Source organism: Anabrus simplex, chromosome 9, assembly GCF_040414725.1.
Source record: "Anabrus simplex isolate iqAnaSimp1 chromosome 9, ASM4041472v1, whole genome shotgun sequence".
In the NCBI taxonomy this organism is placed as follows: Eukaryota; Metazoa; Arthropoda; class Insecta; order Orthoptera; family Tettigoniidae; genus Anabrus; species Anabrus simplex.
Genome location: NC_090273.1, coordinates 53,729,951 through 53,748,397, shown reverse-complemented (window position 1 = coordinate 53,748,397; position 18,447 = coordinate 53,729,951). Strand labels below are relative to the sequence as shown.

Genomic DNA, 18,447 nt, shown 5'->3' with positions numbered 1-18,447 from the left:
AACATTTGTTATGTAATAATGTTCTCAATTTAAAACTCCGGCAATACATAGTAAAATGCTATGTGTGGTCCAAGCTGCTCTATGGTGTTGAGATGTGGACCTTGCAACAGCACACAGTTAAGTTGGAAGCCTTCGAAATGTGGCTATATAGAAGAATGTTAAAAGTCTCCTAGGTTCAACAAGCAAGCAATGAAAAGGATTTTACGACAGGCACACAGTAAGAGAGGACTACTGGTTACCACCAAAAGCAGAAAGGTAGCCTACTTGGGCCATATACTTCATGGCAAGAAATACAAGGCTCTGCAACTTATTTTAGAAGGCAAAATTGAAGGGCAAAGGGGAAGGGGGAGAAGATGAACCTCTTGCCTTAGCAATATTAAAGACTGGACTAGTATAAAGAGCACTGAACAATCGTACCATATTGTAGAAGACCAAAAAGCATTAGCTGTAGCAACTGCCAATGTCCGGGAGGCTGGGCATGGCACAAAGAAGAAAATTATTTTTTTTTAAATCAAGTTCTGTGTATGGGCCAATAAGCTGGGTAACTTAATACTTCAAACAAAAAATATGAAGAAACAACATTCCTTCACAACATCCAAGAGGCTGAGAGTTCACTCTGGAGATCCTCTTTTAGAATAGCCCACAACACATCTGTACTTCTAGCAGTACCGAGGAAGTAGCTGTGCGGTTTGGGTCACATAACTATCAGCATGCATTCGAGAGATAGTGGGTTCTAACCCTGCTATCGGAAGCCCTGAAGATGGTTTTCCATGTTTTCGCATTTTCACACCAGGAAAACGATGGGGCTGTACCTCAGTTAAGGCCACGGCCGCTTCTTTCCCGCTCTTAGCCCTTTCCTATCCCGTCGTCATCGTAAGACATATCTGTGTCTGTGCACCGTAAGGCAAATTGTAAACTTCTAGCAGTCAATGAAGTGGATTTAAGGGGCAGGGATAGAACAAGACCTATGAAAGCTAATTTGTTCAGTTAGTTAATTACACATGCTTGTTATGCTCTTTCAGATGGACCTCCATTCATTTCTATCATATCACATCCAGGATTGCATTATAGCCAGAGCAACTGATCCCCACCTCATAGTCTGAATTATGGAGTAATAAGACTCATACAATAATATCTTCAGTCAGTAACCTTTGTTTTTTTAAGCTAGGACAGCTGCTTCTTAATTGGATCAACTCTGTTCAAAATTAAAAATTAGGAATAAAATCCAGGATTCCCATATAATTAGTCAGCATTGCTAACCAGTCAATCACCATGGTCATATGCAACGTTTTCCTGACAAACCTAAATAACAACGAGGAATCCTGTGTATCCCAAAGAGATCTGGGGCAGTGTGTACTTTCTTAAGCAAACTAAAATTATTTGTAAGTTCATATCAACCTAGATGGCCATCTGAGTCACCTCAATATTTCAGGATAAGAGCAATTTTAGTATGCAGTATAATTTTATACTGACAGAATAACAGCACCAATCAAGATCAGAACATTAAACAGAATAGAGTGCAAGATATATCAAGTAGATGTATGTTGTAGCGAGGCATATGTCCCAGCAAAACCCTGCAAACTAAGAGTGTGTGTTTGCTGTAGTACAACAAAATTGAACATAAAAATATGGTGAAATACTGGGAGTTGTTGCAGGGGAAGACTTATGTGAAGAAGCATACTGATATATGACACAGAATGTTTAATAATTTGCCCATTAATTCTCTAACAGCATTACGACCAAATCTTTATTTAATTTTTTTTTTTTTTTTTTTTGCTAATTGCTTTACGTCGCACCGACACAGATAGGTCTTATGGCGACGATGGGGCAGGAGAGGGCTAGGAGTGGGAAGGAAGCGGCCGTGGCCTTAATTAAGCTACAGCCCCAGCATTTGCCTGGTGTGAAAATGGGAAACCACGGAAAACTATCTTCAGGGCTGCCGACAGTGGGGTTCGAACCTACTATCTCCCGAATACCGGATACTGGCCGCACTTAAGCGACTGCAGCTATCGAGCTCGGTTAATAATATTTTAATATACTACCTAGGTAGTACAGTATATACTAGTAACTCATATTCCTACTGTACATGTTAAATATATTAAATGTTAACCTGATATTCTGGTCTACCATATTTTATAGTAGTACATTCTAGATTAATACAAAACAGTGCAAAAACAAAGAAACTCTGCAAAACATATACATATTTCTTCTCTAAAGTTGCACCAAGATGAAATTAAATTTATATAAATATCAACCTAACTAAAGAACAATAACATCATCACGGTTTGTGTACTTTTCTTTCACATGCATATTTAGTAGGCCCTAACCTAAAAAGCTATATTTGAAAATTTAGGTTTTCTCGGCCCATTGAGTGAAATTTCTGTACTTGACACACACGCGTCAGGAGTCAACATACGAGGATCAGTCAATGGATGACCCCAAAAGAGGAACTCCCTACTGGCCATGTCACAGATTGGGTGAATTGGAGAGCACTGAACAGATTGCGCTCTTGTGTTACGCGGTGCAGGGTAAACCAGAAGAAATGGGGTTTCGAAGTGGACAGTACCTTGTGTGTATCTGGAGAAGAGCAGACCACAGCCCATTTGCTGCAATACAGTTCATGCCCATTCAGCTGCACAACAGAAGACCTGGTTAAAGCGAAGCCAAATGCACCTGATGTTGCAAGGTTTTGGGCTCACATAGTTTAATGTGGCTCTTCGCCATTGGAGTATTTATATTATGTTTTATGTTTTTCCTTATCTTTAATTTTAAACTTATGTATGCTTCTGACACGATATATAAATAAATAAATAAATAATAATAATAATAACAATAATCTAAAAACCGGGCGAGTTGGCCGTGCGGTTAGAGGCGCGCGGCTGTGAGCTTGTATCCGGGAGATAGTGGGTTTGAATCCCACTGTCGGCAGCCCTGAAGATGGTTTTCCGTGGTTTCCCATTTTCACATCAGGCAAATGCTGGAGCTGTACCTTAACTAGAGGGGAATTTTACAGGGGTATGTCCCAAATTTGGGCAACTTTTGCCCTACATCAACTAAAAATAACTGGTAAATGGTTGGCCCTATTGGACAATGAAGTGCACCATGAGGCCCTGAAATTAAATTTTCTACAAGAAACGTCATACATTTCCTTCATAACTAACTGTTTTTGAGAAAATTCAGCTACCTTGCGTTTTTGGCTGTGATCGCATTCACTAAGGTATGGTCTACTCATTTCGCATGCAAGTAGGGGTCACATGAAGCCTAGTTCATCATCGTTCGTATAAAGTTTAATTTCATTTGTTAACACGCCAGCTGAAGAATGAGTGCGCCATTCTGTGGAAAACTTTTGGAGGCTACAGTTATATTGTTGAATGTATTAAGTGTGCTTAGCCATATTTGAGAACTGCTGTGGGCAGCTGTCATCGTACTATATTTATATTCCATATTTTTACCTTTTTAATATTGCATCATAAGTCAAGAACTTCATGTTTTATCTGTATTGGCATGTATTCAGGAGAATAGGTATGAGGTTATCCACCTTTCAATACACTACAAGTAAAATGACAAGCAGATTTTTAGACCATTTCAGAATTTAAGGGACCGGTTTCAACCCAACAAGGGGTCATCCTCAGCCTTATAATTCTAAACATCGGCAAGTTATACAACATATGTACCCTAACCCCATGGCACTACAGTCCTGCAGGACCTTGGCCTACCAAGCGACCGCTGCTCAGCCCGAAGGCCTGCAGATTAAGAGGTGATTCAGCATGACGAATCCTCTCGGTTGTTATTCTTGGCTTTCTAGACCGGGGCAGCTATCTCACCATCAGATAGCTCCTCAATTCTAATCGTGTAGGCTGAGTGGACCTCGAACCAACCCTCAGATCCAGATAAAAATTTCTGACCTGGCCGGGAGTCGAACCCGGGGCCTGCATGTAAGAGGCAGGCATGCTACCCCTACACCATGGGGCTGGCATATACAATGTATGCACAATCATTAAAATCCCTCATAATATGCAATATGATTGTACATACATTGTATAACTGGCCGATGTTTAGAATTATAAGGCTGGGGATGACCCCTGGTTGGGTTGAAACCAGCCCCTTAAATCGTGAAATGACCTAAAATTCTCGTTGTCATTTTACTTGCAGTGTATTGAAAGGTGGATAACCTATACCTATTCTCTTTTTAATATTGTCTGCATAGGTTTAGGATTCATATTTAGTCAATTTAAGATTCACATTTGATTTTGCATCATTAACCAATCTAATCCTTGCTCATAAATGTGTGATAGTAAACATCTAAAACTGCACTGAACTAAAGGCTACTAAATATATTTTTTCTTAGTTTTGTTCAAAACTATTCATATATGACATTCATACTTCACAAAGCTGGTAACAGATATTCTGACCACCACCACCACCACCACCACATTAGATAAAAAAGACTATTGATACCGCATTCAATGCATGCAACCTAAAGATCCCTACAACATTCAGTTCAATGCCAGTAATGAAGCACTGTCTATGTTAGTACATTTTATATTATTTCTCTTATGCTCCAGCAGTATTTTATCCCCTCTTGTACCGTATTTAATATATATGTGGAATATGTAATGAGGGCTGCAGTTGAAGGATGGAACAGAGGGGTATCAGTTGGTGGTTGGGTAATTTCAAACTTGAGATTCAATGAATGTTATACTCTCATCATAGCAGACTAGGAAGAATTAGCTGTTCTACTCAAAAGACTTGGGGATGAACCTGAAGTTAAATTTTCTACAAGAAATGTCATACATATTGTCTTCGTTTTTGAGAAAATTCAGCCTTGTTGTGTTTTTGGGAGTGGATGCCTTTGTTAATGAAAGGACTACTTGCTTCGTATATAAGTAGGGGCCACGTGAAGCCATTTTCATCATAATTCATCATCATTAGTCGGTCTCTGGTTGCATGTCAGGTTCCAGGCCTCAAGATCATGGGTTCATAACTGGCAGTCAAATTTTTTAGAGAGAGATTGCATATTGAATATTCGATGCTTACCCAACAATATTACTTAAAGCTCAGCAGTAGGTTGCCTAATAGAGTTTTTTTTTTTTTTTACTCATATTTATATAGTGTTAGAAATCATGATAAATTTACCCCAGCCAATATTGAACAAGCAGAAGAACTACAATGTACACAGAATCTTGCATTTTATATGCCTTTCAGCTCTGAGATGATACTCGTGTAACATCGTACTACAAACAGTTTGGATGGTTATGCGTTGAACACCGAGCTCGACAGCTGCAGTCGCTTAAGTGTGGCCAGTATCCAGTATTCAGGAGATAGTGGGTTCGAACTCCACTGTCAGCAGCCCTGAAGATTGTTTACCATGGTTTACTATTTTCACACCAGGCAAATGCTGGGGCTGTACCTTAAGGCCATGGCCACTTCCTTCCCACTCCTAGCCCTCCCCTGTTTCTTCATCGCCATAAGATCTATCTGTGTCGGTTTGACGTAAAGCAACTTGTAAATAAATAAAAAATAACAGAAACACATGTAAACGAGTGGAGAGAAATACAGCAAATGATCCTTGTCAGCTAGCTGCTTTCTGAGAAGATGCCAACCCATCATCCAATTTTAATTTCTTCCATGATTTTTGAAATTAACAGTCATTCTGGATCATTGCTGAAAATAGCACTGCACTGACCAAATACCTACAGACATTCCTTCCTGATCACTGCTTCGAGGCTAGATAATATGATCCCAGTATACATTAGGAACTCTTCTTCACCTAGCACGATTAAAACAGCCTGACGTAAATTCTCTATTTGAATTAATGTATGTATGGATGATGTGCCAATGACATCCAATGCTATTAATTGCATGTACTGTAAGTTCTATTTTATGTTTTAATATTTCAGTTTAAAATTATACATTGGTTCCTAACATATAGTGATAACACAGTAAAATTTCAAGTTTTATCCTTACCACTCACACTGAAGCTAGGGAGGAAATTGCCAAGCAAAAGCTAACAGAATTACTTCGTAAAGAGGCTGTACAACTGTCTAAATGATCAAATCTCACAGGGCATGCTTCTTATTGAAGAACTGTGTCTATTCCAAAATTGTAATTACTTCCCACAGTCCACACCTCTATGGTAATTTCCTTTGCTCCTTGATCAAGCTGATTATGTGGCAAGAAGTTGCCTTGAGTCTCTACTCAATATACCATTTGAGGAAAGTAAAGGGATCCTGCAGTGTTTACCAAAAATATCTGGAGGCCTTTGAATTCATAGGTTAACTGATATTTTCATTCCTGCTTTTCTTACTTCTTCCTATAGAACAGGGATGGCAAACCTATGACATGTACGCCACTAGGTGACACACGAACACAATTTATGTGGCACACCACACAACATAACATATTTTAACATTACTTTTTAATAAAGAAGTATATTACAATTAATTCTATGGCCATGTTTTTTACAAATTTTATTCGGTTAAAGTGGAGCCTCCTTGTCTCAGGAGGCAGCACACTGGCCTTCCAGCACTGAATTCTATGATTCAAATCCCAGTCACTTCATGTGAGATTTTTGCTGGACAAAGCAGAAGCAGGACAGGTTTTCCTTCTAGTACTTTAGTTTGTCCTGTCATCTTTCATTCCAGCAACACCCTCCATTATCATTTCAACTGTGAGACATTAATCGTTGCCCCGGAGGAGTGCGACAGGCTTCAGCAGTTGGCACAATTCCTACCTCACCGCTAGATGAGGGCTTCATTCATTCCATTCCTAACCTGGTCAAATGACTGGAAACAGGCTGCAGATTTTCATTAGGTTAGAGTAAAAATACATTTTATTCTTAAAATGTACTTGTTTTCGAAATGTTATTTTCAGTGATGTTCGCAAAATAAAATCTTGAGACATTCAATTTAATGGATTTATGTGTAATGCAAGAGAATACCGAAAAGAAGTCAAAGGAGGGAGTTTCAGGATGATTTTATAAGTCTCTGTTCTCTGATTATGGTGAAAATGTTGAGATATGCCAAACGACTGATGCAAGGTATCACTGGAATGCCATGACCAATAATTTGAACTCTCCAGCATCCCTGGATTTACAAGGAAGTTGGGATATGATAAACACCCATCAAATTCTTGACTCTTTGATTCTGTCATGTCTATCAAACATTGTAATATTTTAAGCCATCTCTATATGGTAATACTGTTACCATATGTTTTCTCTTTCAGGTAGTTTTATTTACTGAGAATGACTGAATGAATATGGAACTGGGAAGAAGAAACGAGTTCAACAGGTGCTCAGAAGAAATAGATTACGAAGAACTGGAACTGACAAAGGGCAAGTCTGTCTACTACAAGGGCAATGGAGACAGTTATTGCCTTATCTCCTTTCTACTGCTCTGTCCGTTCACACTAGTCTGTCATTAAGTTCATCCTTTTGATCTTTCTCTATCTACTTTCCTGTCTCTGATGTTTAGCAGATGGTTATCTAGTTAAACTTCCCCTTGACACAATATTCATCCCCACCAATTTCAGATGACCAACTTTGATGTTTATTTTTAGTTAATTTTCCACCAACCTTCACTTATTTTAATTAACACAGACACAGTTGACTGGCAATAAACAGAATGACACAGATTTGAAATAATGTTGTAACTAAATTAGTAGGTAATGTTATAATGTACAACTTTCAAACATACCTGATGTAGGATTGGTTAGTCCAGATAAGGCTGAAACATGAAAAGAAGGAAACACATTTTGATGCATTCTTGATGTAAAAAGTAGGCATTTAACTTTCCTAACACAAAGATACTCGTTGACCTACTAAACAATGTAACAACTAAATTTTTTAAAAAGCTAAATGTGAACAAAATAAAATCAGCAGAACATTTACAAGCAATGAAAATTTCAGTCTGAATTGACTACTTGTCCTCAAATACGAGTAGTTTTATCCTCTATTGTGAAACTTCTGGATGATTGATTCTTACAGAATTGGAATACAGATTAATAGCTCACAAAAACTGAAACAATTTCAAAAATTTAATAGTAATTTGTTTATTTACTGGTTTAGGTAGGAAAGGACTAATTGTTATTTTCTAAGACTTTTAGACCAATTTCTGTAAATTATGAACTAATAAGTGAAAGATTGTTTAAGTACTTCCTTTTACAAAGAGCAAGTCCAAACTCCTTGTTTTCCTCTGTTAACTTTCTGTTCCACTTCCGAATAAATCTAAACCAAGTACCAAGCTGATGCAACTTGCCACTAAGCCAAACTATAATGCACCAATTACTCCTCCCTCCCACTACAGTTGTAGGTTTCTGATTTTTTAGTCTAATGAATGTTATATATATTTATTTATTGTTACAAGTATGACATTTTAATTTTAATACAACTTTTACAACAAGTTTTTTTCTTTTTTTTAAGTTGAGTTGCCGAAGTACAAATTTGTATCTATTCCAAATGACAGATGTTTGACTGTTGGTAATAAAACAGCTCAGCTAAACTGTATCAAGGAGTACAAAATATATTCTCTTTACAACCGATTTCATCAGTGAAAAAAGGTGGAGAGAAAAAAGGAGAGAGGGTATGAAAGGCCAGTCAAGAGATGACGATGATGATGATGATGATCAATCCTCACCTCCTTTAGGTCAAGAAAGTATGAAACATCAATCTCAAACACCCCATTGGTCTAACCCACCTCAGAAACGTTTAAATCTCAGTTATTCGAATGAAACATCAAGTTTTTAGCTAAGAATCAACCAAGCAGTATGTAACTAAAAGAACTTTCTAACACTAGCATCTGTGTTTTATCGTTCAGTGATCATGTGACATTTTTGCCTGAAAAGAAAAAAAAAAAACATTTGCAGCTCGCATTGCTTTTCTTATTTAATCAAAAGGAAAAGGCTGTAGAAAGTCATCGTTTGCTGGTAGAAACATATGGTGAACACACTCCATTGATTAGAACATGTGAGACATGGTTTTGACAATTCGCTTCGGCAAGAAGACCATGCTTTGTGTCTGGTGGGACCAGATCGGTATTGTGTATTATAAACTCTTGAAGCCCAGCAAAACCATAATTGCACAATGCTATTGCCAACAAATTATTAAATTAAATCACACATTGATCAAAAGAGGACCGGAATGGGCCAGAAGACATGGCAAAGTGATTTTGTTACACAACAATGTGCCGTCTAACATAGCAAAATCGGTGAAAGACACCTTGAAATCGCTTGGATGGGACATCCTTCCGCACCCGCCGTACTGCCCAACCTGGCGCCATCCGACTATCACCACTTCACATCAATGGGGCATGCGCTCGCCGAGCAGCATTTCAGCAATTTCGAGGAAGTTGGAAAACTGGCTCAATAAATTGTTTGCCGCAAAAGACAAGCAGCTTTTCTGGCATGGTATTCATAACTTACCTGAAAGATGGGCAAAGTGTGTAGAAGCCGATGGCCAATATTTTGAACAAACAAAAAATAAATTTCCCTTGAAAATTACATGTTTCCTTCACCACAAAAACTGGTAAAAACTTATGAATACACCTAGTAAAAGGGAGTTTTCCCTACCCATGACAATTGCTGCTCACTTTTGTCTGAAGGATGCCTTATAAGGCTGTCATTATTATTATTATTATTATTATTATTATTATTATTATTATTATTATTATTATTATTATTATTTAATATACAAATTACTCCACAACACACTTGCTTTTCTTAGTGTTCCTGGAATTTTTGCTGTGCTTTCACTGGCATTACAACATTACATTACAGTTTCCATTATATGAATATCCTGCATATCAAACATATTTGATATTTAAAAACAAGTTAACATGAAAATAATATTGCCGTATTGTACTGATCTTTATTAATAGTTTGACATTTTTTTTAAAGGATGATTAGACTATTATGCATTAGAAGTATTAGATTTCAAAATAAATAGCAACAATAATATTAAATCTGCCACAATTGTCATACATCCCAACTATCTTCATTGCTTTCACCTTCTGTTGACCCTGAGAATCCAATGAATAAAATAATAAACATCAACCTAATAGTAACAAACTATTTTTAATTAAAAACTACATTAAATAATCTTATTTAATACAGACTACAAGCACTACATCTAATATTTTAAAATTAGTTAAAGTTCAAAGAAAATATCTCTGAAATGCTTTTGTTAGATACGTAAAAAAAATATATATATACAAGATGCAAAGAAAGCAACCAAAATTAATCTTTGTTCTGCTCCAAATCATGCATAAATTATACTTCAAAGTAATAGCATTATTCTTTACTTATAGTGTTTCAAATATTTTTAAGAAATACAGTAAACAATAGCTTGTGATGCTTTGACTGTATTTATCTTAATTTTGATTTTCTTCCTCAATTTAGTGAACATGGATCTTGGAAGATCATTCAGTGAAGTTGTTCACAAAAAGCTGCAGAAAATGAACTTGGCACCTTTTTTTTTTTTTTTGACAAAAATTTGAAAATAGATTTTTAAAAAGATTTAATATCAAGATTATGTAAATAATATTTTCTGAACCATAACAGAAATGATAATGAGGAAATGGTTTAAGAAATGCCCCCCAAAAATAAAAATTGGCAGAAAAATCAACATCAACTGCCTTGGTTTCACTGACAACTTTGCAACTGACTTAGATGAAGCTAAAACAGAGGTATCCAAACCTCAAAATATTACAACTAAAATTTACCTCAAAATACCATTCAAAAAGACATATATTATACCCCAAAAATCAGCACCATTAGAAGAAATAAGCAGGAGTGATAATAAAGTCAAAATTGTCACCCAATTCAAATACCTCAGAGAAGTAATAACAAACAGTCTAAAAAAAAAAAAAAAAAACCCTTCATCCAAATAAGAACAAACAAGCTAGCCTAAGTACAAAAATTAACCTGGGGCATCCACCAAAAAAACTATATGCCTCTCCATAAATGCAAAACAACACTACAACCCAGTTATATAATTATATACATAGCATAAACACTCTTCCACCTGAACAAAAAAATCAAAGAGAGTCAAACACCAGGAGATCAAAAGATGAATTGGAAGAACCTGCATCAACAAAATATACCAAAAAGACGAACAGTGGTGAATAGTGCCCAACAAAGTCGTATACAAAGAGTGTGAATCCATTACTGATACCATGCATAAGAGGAGACTGCGATTCTTTGAACACATAATGTGAATGCCAGATTAGAGACTTCTGAAACAACTGGTTCAGTATAATCTCGACTCAGAAAATACCAGAAGAGGATGCAGATTGATCAGAGAAATAAGAGAGGATCTGAAGGAAATTGGCCTTACACCAGAAGACACCATAGATAAAATAAAATAAAAAATTCAGGACACAAAACATCTGCTTCACATGGACAAGAAATAAACTTAAACACAATTTTTTTTTTTAAACAACAGAGCGGCACATAGATCGGAACATATGAAAAATGCTGGGAGGACCGCAAGACCCAAGCAGTCCCTTCGAAGAGACTTGGGTAATAGAATGACTAAAGTGATCCTGTGCAGTCATAAAAGTGAAACATGAAGAAGAAGAAGAAGAAGGAGAAGAAGAAGAAGACGACTTTATATTTATTATTTGCGATTTCAGAGTTCAATATTTCAGGTGTCCTTAGTGATAGAAAATTTAATGAGGTTTTATTTTTCACATATATAATACAGTATAAGCTTTTTAAGTAAATCATGTGTGTTGTTCACGATATTAGAGCATCAAAAATATTTCATTTTTATTCCACAATGGAAAAATATCAGAATAAACCAATGCTTTCAGTATTTGCAGTTGAATAAATTTGCACTGCCAAGTTGATGGAGCCATGAAAATGAATGAACTATTACTATGGTGAGGTTGCACTCACAAAAGAAGCACATAGCTACTCAATAACTGGGTAGTAACACAAGTTCGAAGTGTGCAGAGATTGCAGCTCATGTTGGGTTGCACAAGTTCAGATGAGAGTTTCAAAACTGAAGAAATAAATCGACTTCAATACAATTACAGAAAGAACTCCTAAAGTTTTGAAAATGTTGTGCATCTCCTGCTTTGAAAGAGAATACCATAGTGACTTCCAAAATAATTCTTTTAATCTGAGATAATCAATCAAATTTAATAAGTATGTTTTCAAAATATGTTACTAAAAAACCATATAGAATATAGCATTACATCATAAGAAATGCAAACAAATAAAGCTTCTATCTAGTAGTGTGTTCATAATATATCTGTAAAAAGTTGATTTTTGAAAAAATATACCATATTCCACATAATGATCACGAAAACTGCAGAGATGGTACACAACACTGTTCATGTCCAAAAATGAGTATCTCCAACCACCTTTTTTTCTCCGAAGATATTATTTCAGAATTTAAGAAATACTCTTATTTTTTACTGTCCGATTTCACATTGAATTCCCCATATGTGCAAGATCAATTAACACCAATTTTCATTAACAAGTGCAAATATTGGATGTATTTCCTGCAATAATATACTACCCTTTTTTTCAGGGACTCTGTTGAGCTACCTTCTGCTGTGGTTTCATATGCGAGACCTGTTCAAAAAAATTACCGAACTTTGAAAGTAACTCCTCAGGGGGCTTCCTGCAGCCTAGTCAGCTTTAAATCCATTGGCGTACTCCCCTCCTTTGCAATTATATTTCTCCCAATGCCGTTTCCATTATGGAAATTATGGCAATTTGGGGTATAGCACACAGTTCCACCTGCAATTTCAGTTTTATCTCCCTAAATGACTGATATTGTCATCTTTTCTGGATAAATTTCAATTTGGGGAATAGAAAAAGTCCACAGGGGCTAAAGCAGATGAGGAAATACAATAGTCTTCGTATTTGTCAAAAATTCACAAATCAACAGCAAAGCATGAACTGGCATATTGTCACAGTGGAGGCTCTTTGAGATGTACCAATCTAGTCATCTTCTCCTTAAGTTTTCTCTCGAACATCAAGACTTCAAGATAATACCCGTTCACCACTCGTCCCCCGTGTAGGAGTTCATGGTGCACAACACTGTTGATGTCAAAAAGGACCGTCGACAAGACTCGTATTCAACTGACCTCCTGTTCTGTGCTTTCTTCAGTCACAGCTCATGTTTTCTACACCACTGTGTGTATCTATAAATATTTTCCCCACTTTGAAGCACAAGTGAAGGTTAATACGTTGTATAGATCAACAACCATACTGTAGCACATATTCTAAAGACTCACAAACTAACAGCTATTGAACAATAAATGTTTCAGAAATGTGCAGCAAATGCCCATTTACTTAGAAAGGATACCAAAGTACAGCACTACTTACTAGAAACTGTTAAAACTAATTTTGTGCAGTATTTTCAAAGTTCGATTATTTTTTTAATAGGTCTCGTATTATCTCATATAGGGGGTGTTTGGTGATAATCATCATGATGAAATGCAAATGTCATATCTCGTAACCTTTCCCATACACAATGATCTGCAGAGCTTCACTGCTTTTCTCTTCCACTGACAAAGGTTGTACCAAAAATGTTGTATCGAAGAGAGATGCTTGTTCTCTGCAAGTTCTCTTTATCATGTTCTTACCTGGTAAACGTGTGCTCTTTTATGATCCTGTTCTTTATGAGTTTACCTTCTATAATAGGATACTCATACATATTACATCTGAAAACATTATACAGGTAGTTTCTGTTATACAATTTTTCTTTTTTTTCGTTTTTGCTAGTTGCTTTACGTCGCACCGAAACAGATAGGTCTTATGGTGATGATGGAATAGGAAATGCCTAGGAGTTGGAAGGAAGCGGCAGCATTTGCTTGGGGTGAAAATGAGAAACCACAGAAACCACAGGGCTGTTGACAGTCGGATTCAAACCCACTATCTCCTGTATGCAAGCTCACAGCCACGCGCCCCTAACTGCATGGCCAACTCGCCCAGTGATACAAATGTTCAGGGATGCTGGAGAAGGATTCATGTATCAATTTGAGACTGGGAACCTTGGTCCACTGACAGCTCAGTCACACCTTATAGCCCAAAAACCATCTTTTGTAGGTTACAGGTTCGTTAACACATGTGGGTTCAACAAAGACAGGACCCCAGATCACACTTCACATGCTACTCACGAACATCTTAATCAGACGCTCCCAAGTAAGTGAATGAAAAGAGGACATCCTATTGTGTGGCTAGCTCATTCACCTGATCTGATCCCACTTTGTTTCCTCATGTGGGATTATTCGTAGAGTTTTTCCTATAAGACACCTGTAGGGCTCCTGGCAAGAATCCTTACTGCCAGTAACATAGTTATAACTAGGGCTCAGATGTTTAAGACCTAAAAATAGCCCAAATAAGCAAGCAAACATGACCTCAAGTGATGAAATATGACCTAAAAATTACAAAATATGACCCAAAAATGAGTAATCTAAATCTGTCCATTTGAAAATAAGTTACAAATCGAAACGGCAATGGCTCTGATACATATTTGTTAACTAAATTCTTTATTCTTACTTTCATATTCATTTTCTGAACATACATGTTTAGCAGTTATTCACAGTCTATTGTCTTTGATTTGATTTGTGACTACATACCTATAAAGTACTAAGTTCGCTAAGATTATCAGATTACACAACATTTTAAAAGTCAAAACAATTTTTCACCCTGCATTGGTGGTTTGAAATACAAGAAAACTAGAAATCAATTATTTTTTAAAAATATTTTGGAACGTTTAAGCCCAGATTTCATTAATGTTGCTAAAATGCGGTAAGGTTTAATTTGAGCACCACGAAACAAATTAAGTAGATGTCTTTCAATACATTATGGTACGGTGGCAGGGTGTATTGTGTAAACTCGCATAGCTTTTTCATTCTTCTGTGTGGGTGGAATTAAATTGTATGACACGATTCATCTTCAAAGCATCAGGGGCGAAAGACATTCAATTATCACTTAACACATTCTTGTAAGTAAAGAAGCTCCTTTCTACGTCACAAGACATTATTGGTGTATATTTAAATAATGTTTTATCACTGCTGTCGAGTATGCACTCGTCTTGAAGTGTACTGGTACCTTCCCCTCAAAGAACATCATTTATCTTGCACACACGGCAAAAACCATCATTTCGATTAAGCACATTTTGAAGTTTCAGTTTTACACTGTCGCCAACTATTCCATGTGATTGTTGTACGAAAAGTTCAACACTTCTCACAATTTCAATACTTGCATGAGTTTCTAAACTAGCAGCTTCTAAACGAGTAATTGCACTCGATATACTGTAATTCCAAAGTTCGACTTAATATATGCCAGACTTCCTGATAAACTGTTGGAAAACAATTCCTGTGCAATCTTTATAGAAGAGGCAGATTATTCCACATGTATTAACTACAGATGTGATACCGATAAGCAGTTTTGTGAAAACTAGTTCACATTCAGTACGTTGAAGATTAATTTGCACAGCTACAGCCAAGGGCGCCCATGGCTATAGCTGTCGTCAAACCGCCGAAATACAACTGAAATATGACATTTCTACGAAAATAGCTCAAAATATGACCTTATGACAAAAAACAGCCAAAATATGCATTTATATGACAAATAAAAATCACTTAATTGTGACGATAATCACCTGATTTGCACCAAACTCCAATCAGGCAAGAAAATAGAGACAAAGAAAAAATATGACTTTTCCTAAACATCCGAGCCCTAGTTATAAAAATGTCAAAGTTTTCGACCGGATACCTCCAACTTACTGCAATGTTGTAATGCCTGCATCACAGCCAAGAGGCCCTATTTTGAACAACAGTTGGAAAACATCTTCATGTCGTGTGTGTAGTACACGTAAATAGAAGTATTACACAAGGATTCGTGAGATATTTTTATCTCACATTCATAGGTGTCTTAAAAAATCTGGCTTATTCCTGGCAACTGAGGCATTTCTGAACTGGGTTCCCTATCTCAGATTAATACATGTGGCCTTCCTCAGCATCCCTAAAAGTTTTCATTGTCATTACAGAAACAACCTGTATAATGCTTTCAGATGTGAAATGTACGGGTATGTTATTATAGAAGGAAAACTCATAAAAGAGCACACATTTACCAGGTAAGAACATGGTTGATAGCACTTACACAGTAGATGCATATCTCTTTGGTACAACATTTCTGGTACAACGTTTGTCAGTGGAAGAGAGAAGCAGAAAAGCTCTACAGATCATTGTGTATGGGAGAAGTATTACAAGTTGTCCATTTCATGACCGTATCGATGTTTAATCAAGAAGTAAGTATAAATAACCACCTAATCAATACTTTATTATTGCCTCAGGCAAAATTGAATAAAACTAAAACTTACAGGACATGTTTCGACCACTTAGTGGTCCTCTTCAGCTGTATAAATAAAGAACTGAAAAGAAAAAACAATATGACAACAAGCACAAATAAAAGTTCTTTGGAGACTCCTTTGATAAAAATGGAGGTCATCAGAATAGGACATCTTGCCTCTCGTTCTTGTTTGGAAAAGATGTTTATTCTGCGCTGTCTAGAGGGTCTGTCTTTGAGCGCGATCTGGTGAAGTAACGATGTGATACAGTTTGACAGTTCATGGTAAGCTAATAAAGCTAATAAACTTAAAGATGACGAATTCCAGGAATCGGGCACTTATAAGCTGACTTGTGCTCAATGTAAAAAAACTTACGTGGGACAATCTGGAAGGAACTTTTCTATTAGATATCAAGAACACATCAATGCTGAAAAATACAAAAGATTCTCTGCCATGGGATCCCATATAAAAGAGTCCAACCACAAATTCACCAATATAAAACAGGACCTTCAAATTATCTGTATGATAAATAAAGGTAATCTTATGAACTGCATCAAGCTGTTCACTGATGACCCACAACCAATGCCAGGTCACCAGAACCCAACAGACTTTGAACCAATGATCCTTAGAGAAGAAGTGGAACATGCAATAAAAAAGCTCCGGAACAGGAAAGCACCAGGCCAAGATGGAATCACTGCTGAAATCCTCAAGAACATGGGTGACCTAGGTGTCGACATCCTGCACAAGCTATGTCAGAAGATATGGACATCTGGAAATTGGCCGGACCAGTGATGCCACTCCGTCTTCGTACCACTGTTCAAGAAAGGTTCTCCACTTGACTGTGCAAATTATCGAACGATAGCCCTCATCTCCCATGCAAGTAAAATCATGCTCACGGTGCTGAACGAGAGGCTGAAGACCTTCTTACTTCCACAAATCTCAGAGGAACAAACCGGGTTTGTTCCAGGCAAAGGAACTCGTGAGCAGATCCTAAACATCCGGCAGCTCATAGAGAAGACAAGGGAATATAATATCAGATGTTCCTGTGCTTCGTGGACTACAAGAAAGCCTTCGACAAGGTAAAATGGTCAAAGCTCTGGGCTATACTCACTGAGATGGGGACGCCAAGACATTTAGTGTACCTGATCCAACAATTGTACTCTTCGAACACTGTGACAGTGAGAGTTAATGGCGACCTCTCAGACGTCTTTTCTACTTGTGCTGGTGTGCGACAAGGTTGCATTCTTTCCCCCCTCTTATTTAATGTATACAGTGAGTATATTATGAGGGAGATCCTCGAGGACTGGAGTGACGGCATCACAGTTGGTGGCAGGAAAATTAACAACCTCAGATATGCAGATGACACCGTGATTATTGCAACAGATGATCATGAATTAGAAACCATCATGCGGAGGCTAGACGAGCGAAGCAGAGAATATGGTCTTGAAATCAACAATAAAAAGACCAAAGTGATGATTGTAGACCGTTTTAATAACAACAGACCTGCCATCACAAGAATTGCGGATTATGAGGTTGTCAGTCGCTTCGAGTATCTAGGATCTATTGTCACAAATACTGGAGACTGTGAACCAGAGATCCGCAAGCGCATTGCAATTGCGAGAAATTCAACAGCAAAACTTACTTGCATCTGGAAAGACACCTCCATCACTTCCAAGACAAAGCTTACCCTCATGCGAACTCTGATCTTCCCTATCGCGACCTATGCAGCAGAAACTTGGACGATGAAGACGGCGGATCGCCGCAGGATTGATGCTCTAGAAATGTGGTGCTATAGGAGATTACTGCGAATACAATGGACAGCACACCATACTAATGAATTGATCCTGCAACAGCTCGGCATCAGAACAAGACTGTCGACCCTTATCAACCAAAAACAACTCGGATATTTTGGTCATATTGCCAGAAGGCAGGAGGCAATGGAAATACTCATCATAGAGGGAAAAGTCGAAGGCCGAAGACCTGGAGGACGTGCGCCGTTACGATGGATGGACCAGATCAAGAACTTAACCAGGATGAGCTTACAGCAAGCAAGTCACCATGCCCAAAGCAGAGACTCCTGGAGGAAGATCACCAAAAGGATTGTCGCGTGATGCCACTACACCCTTACGAAGGGTTGGACA

General features: G+C 37.3%; 1 protein-coding gene across 1 annotated transcript in view; it reads right to left on the bottom strand.

Moving 5' to 3' along the window:
* Positions 1 to 18,447, bottom strand: part of LOC137502155 (CUGBP Elav-like family member 1) — an 85,022-nt gene that overhangs the window by 46,707 nt on the left and 19,868 nt on the right. The window contains exon 3 of the mRNA XM_068229145.1: positions 7,695 to 7,724. Within this exon, the coding sequence (XP_068085246.1) occupies positions 7,695 to 7,724 (30 nt within the window). The remainder of the gene's footprint in view (positions 1 to 7,694; positions 7,725 to 18,447) is intronic.